The sequence below is a fragment of the Lepisma saccharinum genome, chromosome 20 (genome assembly GCF_977018435.1).
Source record: "Lepisma saccharinum chromosome 20, izLepSacc3.1, whole genome shotgun sequence".
In the NCBI taxonomy this organism is placed as follows: Eukaryota; Metazoa; Arthropoda; class Insecta; order Zygentoma; family Lepismatidae; genus Lepisma; species Lepisma saccharinum.
This window is the reverse complement of record NC_139248.1, coordinates 12874952-12887960: the sequence shown is the minus strand read 5'-3', so window position 1 is coordinate 12887960 and position 13009 is coordinate 12874952. Positions and strand designations below refer to the sequence as shown.

The window sequence follows — 13009 nt, the reverse complement described above, 5'->3', positions numbered from 1 at the left end:
TCGCTTTGAGGTGTATCGCCTTTTGTCTGAAATGAGATTTTCGGGATTGTTGTTTCTTTTGTTTACTCCAGTATTCTTTATGGTGCCGCTTTTGTTGAATGTTGTTGTAAACAGTGATTGTTAATGACTAATTGTTGTAATGGTAGTTCTTTTTCGTTTTCTGCCGAATCCACTGTGCTTTTATATTTCCCCATTACCGTGGCTACGTCTGGGCCAAGAAGTGGAGGTTTTTGTGCGGTCGTTCACAAAGGAACTCTTCATATGTAGGTGGTTAGTGTTGCTGACCACCGCGCAGATTTGGTTGCTTTCGGAACTCTGTGTAAAGTTTACATATTTCCTAGAATCATGGAGAGGTTGACTGATCAGGATATTCGAGACTTTTTTAATGCTGCGGACATACCCTCAGGCTCCGATTTGGACTTCAGTAGTGATGATTCAGATGCAGATCCCACTTTTCACCCAGAAATAAGTGCAGAAGGAATGTGCATTGCAGAAACGTCCTCTGAAGATGAATTTCTTGGGTGCAATATTCCTACTAACGAAGGACCTTCGACATCAACACAAAGTGCCACAGGTTGTGTTAGTGCATCAATGAGCGTCAGACAACAGGATGGTTCCAATGAGGTCACAGTGAGTACTCCAGCTCTAACAAATGCTTTTATTATTCACAATCAAATTGAAGGTGAGAAGTTCACTAACAAGGAATTTAGGAGGGATGTATATATAGGTTTGCTCTCCAAAAGAATAGCAACTCCACACACTCCCCCAAACAGAAGTGTAGAAATAAAGCGCCACAAACCTAGTGTCATGCCGAGTATTAGGAACCAGAGTGCAAGCCATCAACCTAAGAGGTCCACATCAAGAAGATGTGCTAAGTGTAGCACGAAGAGCAATCCAGTCCGCACAATATGGATGTGCAGTGTTTGTAATGTGCCCCTTTGTTTGCGGAAGGATAAAGACTGTTTCCAAACCTTTCACCGAAATTGAAGTTGAATTTAGGTAAAGAAAACCTTTGTATTTCACAATTTTCATTCACATATGTTGCATAAAAAAACATGTTACTTTTGCGTGGTGGTTAGTGCTGATAACCACCAGTTTTTTTCAAATTAAAATTACAATTACAATAGAATTTAAGAAATATTATGAAAATATGTATTCTTATGTCAAAATAAAAGATATTAAAAGTGTTAATGTAAAAAAAAAATTCGAACCTTCTCCGCGCCGGAAGGGTCGGGAAATTTATCCAACTCCTGAGCCGCAAAGAGTTAACCACAAGGTAGAAAAGCGACGTTAAATGACTCAAGATGAATAATGTTTTCCATTGCAAATCTTCAGAAACACTTTACAATCAAATCATGTGAATAGGAAGGATAGTATAAAAGAAAAGTTTTAAAATAATTACCTTTTATGTTTCTTCTGGCCTGTCTCATTAGGCTGATTTTGTTCACCTGGTCCTGAACCTCAAGCACTTTCATCATTTGGGTGATTTTTCCAAGGCCCACTTCCAAATTTAACTTCCACAGTTTTATATACTATGGGAAGATTGTTTTTAGTTTTATATACATGTTTAAGTTCATAGTGTTTTTTTCCCCCTGTGGGCACCCCTGGTGACGAAGGTTCAATAAATATATCAAGTTAAACTTTAAAGGGCTCTCCTGAATAAAATGAAAAATTGGACATAGAACATTTCCATTCTCGGTGGACGATATATAAGTTTTCCACATGAAAAGTGGCAAGTTACAAGCATGGTTCCTTGCGAAACCTAAATTTAGCATTATGAATCCTCACAAATTAATATTCTCTGCAACTTAAAAATACAGAAATTACTTGATCCAAATTATTTCTACATTTCCAGATACATTTCTCATGCTCCTATTAAATTTGAAGAAATAATATGGTGTCATGGATGACTGTAAATAATTTTATACGCACTTGCTAAATATATACATACATGATAATTGCTTGATACATGAGATCTTTCCTGAAAATTTGTAACTCCATGTTTGTTGTTACAGTGAATTGACATACGAATTTTCATTTCAGATTTTTTTGTTCTGGTGCACTGATTGTTGATTCAGAAGTTGGGCAGCATATTTCCAGTAGTTGTGGACTTCTTGGGAATTCTAGGGCGAAGTTGACTAAAGCATTTTGTCTGTTCCTGATGGAGGTATGGGGAAAAAAACAGTTGCTAGTTTTGATGTTTTCTTTATTCTTTCTTGGTAATTAATTTAGGTTGCAGTTTTATTACATATTTGGATTGTCTTCCATTATTTGCTGTCTATGAATTCTCAGAATAATGGCACAACACCCAAGTGATGGATTATTATGTCTTACATATTCATATGTGTATATTTCTGTAAAAGTTGACTGGACATGTAGTGACCTCAACATTTTGGTTGCAGTTGAGGTTATGGAGATGATAGGTACCCTTGACCCTCTGTACCTCCTCGAGAAAATGACATTTGTTTTGCATGGTTTATGAAGATTATGTAGTTTATGAACATTTTCCGTTGTTTTTAGCCACGGAGATATGTTATTGTAAAGTAAAGAATGTTTGGTATCTTAGCATGTTACCGTACCATTAACCAGAACAGCTCGAAGGCTTCATGCAAGTGAATATAGCACATAACACGACATTCCACAACAGCAGCAGATGATATATGTATTATAAAATAAATCAAACTTGAAGGACTGGAAACTTATGAAGCTAAAATAGAAATGAAATTATCATTAGGTGTTAGATTTATTGTTAATAATTTTACATGGTTAAGTTAACAGTGTTAGGTTTGGTGCTGATGGCAATGTTCGACGGTTTTGTTACATTAGGAGTGCTACATTTGATGGTGTTTTCTTTTGCATGTGTTTTTTCACTATTTGAATGTGCATACAACCTGTTTTTACTAATAAAAAGTGGCAAAAGTACTCTTGAAATGGCAGGTTTTTTATGTATGGAAGCTACTTTCGGATCAAATATCTCTTATTGTGTTTTCCGTGTGCTGGAACCAATTTCATATTACATAAAACATTGAAATCTGTCTATTATAAAAAGCAATGTAATTCTCTAGGGTGTATAGTAAGTTGACAGCACCGATGATTATTTAAAAATGTATTTCTCGCCACAAATCAACATTGCTAATTTTATATAACCTTCTTGATTAGTAAGTTAGGATTTTGATGCATTTGCTTTTTTTTTCTCTCTTAGATGTTTGTGTGGTCCATAACCAACAGATCTTAAGGCGAGGAGATACAATTACGCACCAATTGTGCATTTATTTCAGTATCGCCCAAATGGGCACTGCTACTAAAACAAACCCTGGGTGTATCAAAGACTATGAATTTCTCTCCATGTTGCAAGTTCAAACATTTTGTTATGTTGATTATTAAGCTGGACACGATGTTTGAAAAATATGATGAATAATAATTTTCGGAATCCCATGTATTCCTTATGGGGAATCAACTTCAACATCAAGTTACGGCTAATCAAATGGAAGTTTCAACTTTTCTGCTGGTGAAATTCATCTTCAAACTGCCCTCTTCCCGTTGACATCTCTTTCTATTCCATCGGAAGTTTTATATTCACAAGAGAATGAATCAAATCATACTCCCATATGATCAATGCTTTTTTCCTTGCCTCCTGGCAGTGTTGCCAAACCTGATGGGCATAAAAGAACTAAATTTCACTTTAAATGGAGTTAAAACTGACTCTCATGGAGCTAGATTTACAATGGCTGGATAAAGTGCCTTCTAGGGTAATGTTAGTTGTCAAAGGGGTGGGGCACTGCTATTATCGTTAACTCTAAATTGATGACAATTTATTCTTAGTTTTCAACATCTAGATCCGGCAGAATCGCCCATCTCAATAATCCACCGATGGTGGTATGAAATCGAAAGTAAAGAATTCCCTGACGACAATATTATGTCAATTTCACGTCTAACATTGCGCTATAAAGAAGTAGCTGGGGAGATAAGAGAGAGTGGGGCGACGCAGTCAATATAACAATATTACGTCACGTGCAAAATGTATAATTATGACGAAAGGTGGTCTATGTGGGTCGGAACCAGAGATGGCATGGGGGGTGGGCTCCCCAGTTCACAGCCGAACGAATGCACGAAAGATTGATGATTGATTTAGTTTATTTTACTTCGCGTTTTGTGCCTCTTCGTTAATTTGTGAAGATGGGGATGAGTGATGAAATTGATGAATGGACATTCGCAAACAACCAAGCCCGAGCAGGATTCGAACCCGGGACCCTTGGCGTCACAGCGTGTTGTGCTAACCACTCGGCCACAGGGTCCGGCTAGAGTGCACGAAAGAGCCAGATCTGGCTCCAAGAGAGCTCAGTTGGCACACTGCCATGGACGGAAGGGCTTGGGAAGACTCCCGTGGAAATTGTATCGCATGCCCTTAACAAAGCATCTTTGATGGTGCATTGTTTATTTTCTTATGCAACTCACTTGTTTTTGTTTTTTTTTCAGTATGAAAGTTTCAGAACAACTTTGGTTGGAGAAAATCCTTTCTTCTGGAACAAAAAGATATAGTGTAAAAACTGATAAATGAGTTGGAAAAAGTTCATGGGGAAGTGGGAAAGAGAGTAACCAAGAAAATGTTTCTGGTTTTGAATAAAAGTGAAGGGTTTAGTAAGCTGTGTTCAATGGGTGATGTTTTGTCTGGGATGATTTTTCTACTGAAGAACTACCAGAAAATTAGCAGGCTGGTGACAATAATTTACTTCAAGTAAGCTCCTCTAGTATTGGTAGAGGTGGGAAGGAGCTTTCGAATGTTCAAGTCTTATGAAGGGGGATGGTATCCCTCAGTTGTCTCATTGCCACTACGCTAAACCATAGGAGCATCTTCCCAGCTAACATTTTCCACATGAAATGCTGTTAGTAATGCATTGCAATGCATGACAACAACACTTACGTTTGTTGTAAAAGAGCATTTTTTGTGAGTTTTATTGCATTTTTATAGAGCATTTTCTGGTATTTTATTGTGCATTTTTGGTTCCCCAATGAGCCAGACAATTTTGTAAATTTGAATTTTATTTATTCTTGTGTCTAAGTAAACTTAATGACTCGAAGTAAACGACGTTAGTTCATTAACAATTTTTATGTTCATCAATACATGTAGAAAAAGTAGAAAAGTGTGCAATGATGACAAAATGCAATATGGTAAAACACGAAAACTGATAAGTGTGTTTCAATAATACTAATCTTCCCTTTTTGTTGCAAAATTAATACAGTCCACACACACACACACGTTTCTGATTGTATGCTGATCCAATCCTGTTGATTAACATTGACACTTGCAGACAAGAGAGTAGCATATTTAAGGAAAATACCGGGTGTTTCAACAGAAACGCCGTGATTTCAAATGACATTTTAAATATTTATTATAACTACACAAAAAAATAATTACATAATCTGATAGAGAAAACCCAAAAGTTTAATGGAAAACATGTTCAAAATGTCCACCTTGACGATTTATCACTTCACTCATTAACTATTTTAATCTTAGCTAATATGTTAAAAAAATGTGCAATGGCAACAAAATACAATACAGTAAAGCACAAAAATTGATGATAAAAGATCTTGTGTAGTTTCTACAACAGTATTCATCTTGCAATGCAAAATTAATCTAGTACACACACACACACATATTTCCGATTGTGTGCTCATCCTATCATATTAATTAGCACTCACTTGCATACAAGATTTTATCATATTTAAAGATACTACTAAAATGAGAGAGTTAAGAGATTATTTACTTGTTTATTGTGTCCATACACACAATACTTTACAATTTTGCTATTGTGCATAAATGTCATACGTAAAATTTGTGGTGATACTAAGAAAAAACTTAGTACAAGTGTATAATAACCACAGAAATCTCGAGAGTTTCTCTGTTGAAATAAAAGGACAATCCCCTGTCAGGAGATGCAAGGGTGACTAACAAACCGAGAACGAAGGGTGAAAATTGATTTTTGTTATTTTGGACCTGTTTAACTGCATTGTAGTTGAATGTTAAAAGAGGGTAAGGGATTAAATGTTAATATTGAGAGGTAAAACTGACCACTTAACTGTATTACCATTGCACATATAAGTGACGGCTATTAGGGGTCAATAGCCTGGTCCAAAATTCGTAAAATGTGAGAATTTATCAAGTCACCTCCCCTAGTTGGGTACCAATTGACCTAAAAAGACCGCACACGAAATATTTGATCGGAGGGCTATTTTCCAGCTGTGGCCCACATTTGTTTTTATTTTTCCCATAAGGATAACATTCTTAGAATGTAGGCATCCAACTGAACCTGCCATGTGTCTCTTAAAGGGTGTGATCTCCTTTATCTTTTTTTAAACTTGAGCTCAAATGTTTGCAGATCATAGAAGAGTCAGAGAATATATATTCATAGCAGAAACAGAACATATAATTTCGTAACAAGGTTGTTAAAAAGAAAAAAATACAAGTAAGACTTGTAAGTACATACTTGCTTAACATTAAAAAAGTACAACCACAGTTAAAGTACTTGCCTAACAATTGTTAGGCAAGTAGGGTAACTTAGGGTGAATCGGGTCAAAAAATCAAACAATGTAAATATTTCCTATAGTTTCGTTCAAATGTTAAAATTATCTGGAATATAGTAATAAAGCAAAACTTTAACTACAGTTTCAAGTAATTTGTTACCTTCTCTTATTTTATTGCCCATAGCATTTAAACTTCAACTCTGAATGACCCTATTCACCCTTAAGAGTTGGGGTGAATTCGGTCACATATAAGGGTAAATCAGGTCAGTTACATAACATTGAAATTTTTATTATTAGTTTTCATTTCCATTACAAACCTTATGCTCAGAGTGTAGGACCTTATCTTTTGCTCGCACATTTTCCACAAATAAACTTTATTCTCCCTTGTGCAGTCACACATTTCCCGTGATATCCATCTTTAGATTTTCTTGCCGCCTTACCCAATCAAACAATTTCACAGAAATAGGGTGGTTGTATTAGTACTTCACATAACAGGACCCATAAACAGTATTGTTTACTTCATGACTGACGTTTTCCGACTGAACATGATGATGATGATGACAGTATGTGAGCCACTTGACAGATTCGAACATAACATTTCTCACATCACTGGGGTCGAGGCAAAAACCAGACGAACATAATTTGCGTAACTGTAATACCAGCTTATCCTTCTGCTCCACGTTCAAAGTAGCTTACCCCATTTCTTCTCAGGATTTTTTCCTGTCAACTCTGTATTCTTCTTTGAAGACAGAAATAAGGAACACCAAAGAGTTCTTTTTCTTGACTATTCGCCTAAAAGCCCAACATTTTTCTCTTTATTAGCTGGATACACTGTATCAACGACAAACATGGCGGCAAATCTTATAATCTCTTCTATGACAACTAAACACCATGTTGTGAACAAATGGTATTGAATTATCGCATGTAGTACAGTGCAACACTAATAAATACAGCCATTTTAAAACACAGTTTTCCTCGTCTACTTACATCTAACACAAGTATTATCTGTAGTTTTTGGCAGCTCCAAATACACTACTTCTTCGTAGCTTCTATGTTCAACAGATACTACAAGTTCCAAACTTCACTGCCAGATCGAAATATTTCTTCCAGTTCGTTTGGTTTGAGTTGGAGGAGAGAATTTAAAAAGTGACCCCATTCACCCTAAATTACCCAACTTAATTTCATTATCATAAAGTCAATATTTGATGTACAGCGTGAGTCTAAAGTCCCTTAACATCGCCCTTCCCATAAAATGTAAAGGAGTAATAATGGGTACAATTGGTCATGTAACAGGTTTGGCCAGGTGGAGTGAGTGCATAACTGTATATCTTTGAGCTCAATTTTTAACAAAAGTTAAAAGTGATTAGATCCTTTGAGGGTGATAGAGCAGGGGGATTGCTACATTCTAGGCATGTTCTCCTTAAGGAAAAATTTAAAACTCGTCCGGAAAATTTTGATCCTAAGCTGTGTGTGAGGTGTTTTAGGTAAATTGGCATCCAACTGGGGGAAGAGGGGAGGGGGTAATTTGCTTCACTAAAAAAATAAAGGAATTTTTGCAAATTTTGGACCCGGCTAGGGGGAGGTTGTCCCTCACTTTTTGTCCCCGCACTATGGCTTCTTAAATCTAAGCCTTATCGCCTTATCTACCAATTCATAATTGGGAAAAGAGAGACGTGGTAGTATGTAAATACGGAGAAACTAGTACTCACTTTTATCCGTGAAGCTGCTTTTTCTTTTTCGATTAATTTCAGTGGCCACTGCCACCATCCTCGTTGGAACTTGCTGTACTGTTGCTTGGCATGCATCTTTTGTTTGTAGTTCTCTGGCTGCCGCTAGGTGTGCTGTTGTTAACTGTGCGTCTCGGTCTGTGCCGTCTGCTATTTCCAGGCGATAACTGTCGTAGTAGGGGAATCCAAGTGTGGTGTGCTTGCCCGCTATCGATGTTTAGCTCATGCGGGAAGTGCATTAAAGTGGCAATACAGGTCAGACACCCTAACCAACCACAATCAATTCATCCGCAAGCAACCTCCAGCGGCCAATATAATTGGTTTGCCTTCCCCTACCATCCCACCACTTCCAACCTCATATCCAAAGCCCTTCTCCCATATGGCATCAAAGTAGCGCACAAACCCAATTCCAAAAGAGCTGATAAACTGAACAAACACAAACGGTACTTCCTCTCCCCCCTTGATAACCCAGGTGTATACGATGCAGAGTGTGAATGCAAGGCACATTACATCGGCAGGTCCATCAGATCTGTCAATGAAAGAATCCAACAGCACCTAGGAGATGCAAAAAAAGCCCAACCCACTACTGGTCTTGCTAAACATATCAAATACAATAGCCATAAAATTCAAAAGGTTCAAGTCAAACACACTGCCCACATGCTCGTAGACACCAAAATCAAGGAAACACACTCCATAATGAACTTCCCGCACAAGCTAACATCGATAGTGGGCAAGCGCACGACACTTGGATTCCCCTACTACAACAGTTATCACCCGGAAATAGCAGACGACACAGACCGAGACGCACAGTTAACAACAGCACACCTAGCAGCAGCCAGAGAACTACAAACAAAAAACGCACGCCAAGCAACAGTACAGCATGTTCCAACGAGGATGGTGGCAGTGGCCACTGAAATTAATCGAAAAAGAAAAAAACAGCTTCGCGGATAAAAGTGAGTACTAGTTTCTCTATTTATTATCTACCAAGTTAAGTCACCTCTCCTTGCCCTCCCCCCCCCCCTCCAGTTTTAACACCCAATTGTCACCACTGCACTTAAAATAGCAAAATAATATAACCTTCCTTGCCTTAGGCAATCATGAGAACTAGCAACTGTATCTATGTGTTGTTCCAGTGTGATTTGGTATGGCTAATTTCTTTAAAGTTTTTTTTTTTATCTTGTAGCACTGATTGTTCATCCAGAAGTTGGACCCTGTATTTCCAGTAGGTGTGGGCTTCTTTGGAATTCTAACGTTCAAGGAGTACCAAACATGTGATGTTCTTGCTGCACGGAGAGAAGCATTTTGCCTGTTCCTGTTGGAGGTATGGAAAGACAACTTTTGATATTTTCTTTGTTCCTTCTTTGTAATAATTTCAGGTAGCATGGTTGCAGATTTATTTTGCTTTTTGATTATCATCTTCCATTATGTACTGTCTATGAATTAACAGATAATGGCCCAAAACCCAATTGTTAGATTGTGATCTCTCTCATATGCACGTGTGCTGGGGCAGAAAAATGAAAGATGCCTAAATTGCCATGATGACTGAAAATTTTCACCTGGCAACTGAATTTTTAAATCCAGTTCCAAAAAGAAATTTTAAACATATTTAGAGTTCGATTACGAAAATTTGCATTGTTATTTTTTTTTAATAACAAGTACAGTATAATTAAGGTTTTCCGCGAAGCTGTTTTACATTATTTTCTATTAATTTTGGTGGCCACTGCCACCATCCTCGTTGGAATTCGTTGTGTTGTTGCTTGCCGCGTTTCTGTTGTTTTTTCCTAAATTGCCGCTAGGTGTGCAGCTGTCGCCTGTGTGTCTGCGTAGATGTTGTCTGCTGTTCACCGGTGTTAATTGCTGCAGTAACGGAATCCAGACGTGGTGAGCCTGACCACTATCTATGTTCAGTTCATGGTTGTAGTGCATAATGGCGTGTGTTTCTTCAATTTTTGTGTCTATGAGAGTGTGCTTTGTATTTGACATGTATTTTTTCGATTTTATGGTTATGGAATTTGATATGCTTGGCGAGTCTGGTGGTGGGTTGGGCAGTTTTTGCATTTGATAGGTGTTGCTGAATTCTCTCACTGATGGGCCTGACGGATCTGCCGATGTAATGAGCCTTGCACTCGCATTCAGCATCATAGACGCCTGGATTGTTGAGGGGGAGAGGAAGTATATTTTATGTTTGTTTAGTTGGTTAGCTATTTTGGAGGTTGGTTTGTGTGCTATTTGGATGTTGTAGGGGTGGAGGGCTTTGGTAAGGTGGTTGGATGTGGTAGGATGGTAGGGAAAGGTTTTGCTACTGGGATCTGGTTGCGATGGTGGAGCTGGTTGTGTTGATGGTGCAGCTTGTATGACTTAGATTTCAGCTTTGCTGCACCATGTGGAGAGTTAACATTCAGTATATCCATGTTTTAGTGCCAGTTCCGTGATGGTTGCTATCTCGTCCCTCAGGTCTTCTTCTCTGGAACAGTACGAGAAGGCTCTTCGGAAGAAGTTTAGCCATACGTTGGCCTTTTGCTTGGGTGGATGGTTGGATAGTTCATGGATGTATTGGTTGCCTGCATCTGGTTTTCTGAAAACTGTGGTTGTGAATTTGTTGCCCCCGCGGCTGATGGTGAGGTCCAAGAAATTGATTTTGCCCTGCTTTTCATGTTCTATGGTGAATTTTAGTCTGGGGTGGATGCTATCTAGTTTTTCCAACAACAGGTTGATCTCTTCTGGTTTTTTGTATATGACTATGGTGTCATCAGCGTATCGTCCATATCTGATGAATTTGAGTTCCAGAGTTTGGAGTATGCTTTTTTCAGCCAAATGCATTACTATGTTTGCTATGGGAGCCGATAGTGGGTTTCCCATGGCAAGGCCTTCAGATTGCTCATAGAAATTATTGTGTCTTAAGCACACTTCTAGCAAATTGACAGTTTCGGATAATTCCAGTGCGGGGACTTTGTTTATGGTCAGCCACCTTTCAACTGATGTTAGGACTAGGTTTATGGGTATTGAATTATACATGTCCACTATGTCGATGCTTGCAATTTTAGCATTATCTGCTTGCACTATGGATGTTATCAAGTTTTTGGCATCGGCACTGTTGCAAAATACATGTGAGATCTTGTGGTTGAATTGAGATATTTTGTTTTTGAGCCAGTTGGTAAGATGTATGGTAGGGTGCCAGATACATCAGGCCCATCAGTGAGAGAATTCAGCAACACCTATCAAATTCAAAAACTGCCCAACCCACCACCGGACTCGCCAAGCATATCAAATTCCACAACCATAAAATTGAGAAAGTACATGTCAAATACAAAGCACACACTCTCATAGACACAAAAATCAAAGAAACACACGCCATCATGCACTAAACACCAACTTAATCACTCAATCACATGGCCAAACAAAAGAAATCATACGGCGACAGTATGGGTTAATATGGGTGATGTGGTAGAGGAGGGATACGATGATTGACCAGATATTCCTGGACTGATAAAGCAGTATGGACCGTGCATTGTTGCCCAATAAGAACCACTGCCCAGATGTGCACAAATCAGGCTGAATTGCTGGACTCAAACGTTTCAGGACGTCAATATAAACATCTTGGTTTATCCTTCATGTAGATATTCATGATGCACAAAACCTTTAACATCAAAAAATGCGATAGCTTCTGTATCTTTCTGATAACCCCACCTTCCTCCCAAAGAAGTTTAACACTGTAATGGTATTTCCAAGGGTTTTTTTTCATAACAAATTTCAAAGCTTTCCAAAAAAGAAAATAGATCAATAAATAGCCAATAGCTATATTTATTACTATCATCCAGAAATATGGACAATTAATTCTACATCTGAAAAGCACGCATTTGTTCATCATATTCTCTTCTTTTGACAAAATTTGCAGAATTGTTGTTCTTTCAAAGAGTTTCTATCTGAATGTTTTTCTTTTCTGTACGAAGTTCTAGAAATTTGATACAAATGAATCAATACAAATTTGGAAGAAGTGAATCCATAGATGTCGTTCTGGGCCCATTTCCAATTGGATAGATTGGAAAAATTAGACGAGATCTAAAAAGAATATAACATTAAAATGTGTATGGCTACCTGATTTAATTAACGTTGTTCATTTCTACTGTTAGGTTAACCGCGATAGTGGACGTGCGTATGATAGGCAGGGAAGAGGCAAGGTAGTGCAAAGTAATCGTCCATTTCCTCTGTTAAGAAAACATTCAAGAATTTTTCTCAAGCAGATTGAAGTTGCAAACAAATATTCAGGTGTTCATTTTAATGATCAAAACTGTATGGCTAAAGACACTTCTACCACTATGCAGCAATGATATACACTATGTTGCCATTCGTCACCGAACACCCCATACCAGTACGTTAATCCGGTCGCAGCACCACATCAGTATCGTGTAGGGCCACCTTTCGCCGAAATGACGTCCGCAACCCTTCGAGGAAGACTTTCCACCAATTTGCGATACGTGTCGACAGGAATCTTGCCCCATTCCTCCTGCAAAGCAGCAAACAGCTCATTGGTGTTTTTTGGGTGGCATGGCCTGGCTCTCAAGCGGTGCTCCAACTCGTCCCAAAGGTGTTCAATTGGGTTGATCTGGACTTTGGCCTGGACAATCAAGTTTTTGCACACCCATGTCCTCGAACCACGTGTTGATAATGCCTACCGTATGACATAGAGCATTGTCGTGCTGAAACAGGTATAGGCCAATACCGAATTGTTCCCACAATGTCAGTAGCGCAGAATTGTCCAG

At 38.3% G+C, this 13009-nt stretch overlaps 1 protein-coding gene and 1 long non-coding RNA gene across 2 annotated transcripts in view; one reads left to right on the top strand and one right to left on the bottom strand.

The window, feature by feature from the left end:
• Positions 1-13009, top strand: part of LOC146003529 (uncharacterized) — a 40461-nt gene that overhangs the window by 4357 nt on the left and 23095 nt on the right. Inside the window, exons 3-4 of the long non-coding RNA XR_014443827.1 lie at positions 2044-2167; positions 9433-9570. This is a non-coding gene — a long non-coding RNA (uncharacterized LOC146003529). The remainder of the gene's footprint in view (positions 1-2043; positions 2168-9432; positions 9571-13009) is intronic.
• LOC146003826 (uncharacterized) lies at positions 10641-11264 on the bottom strand. The gene has a single exon (XM_083142250.1). It carries the CDS (start codon positions 11262-11264, stop codon positions 10641-10643), a length of 624 nt encoding a protein of 207 aa, XP_082998376.1.

What these genes read in the sequence shown, in the direction of transcription:
- LOC146003826 (XM_083142250.1), bottom strand. Translation starts at nt 11,264, where the DNA reads ATGTATAATTCAATACCCATAAACCTAGTCCTAACATCAGTTGAAAGG.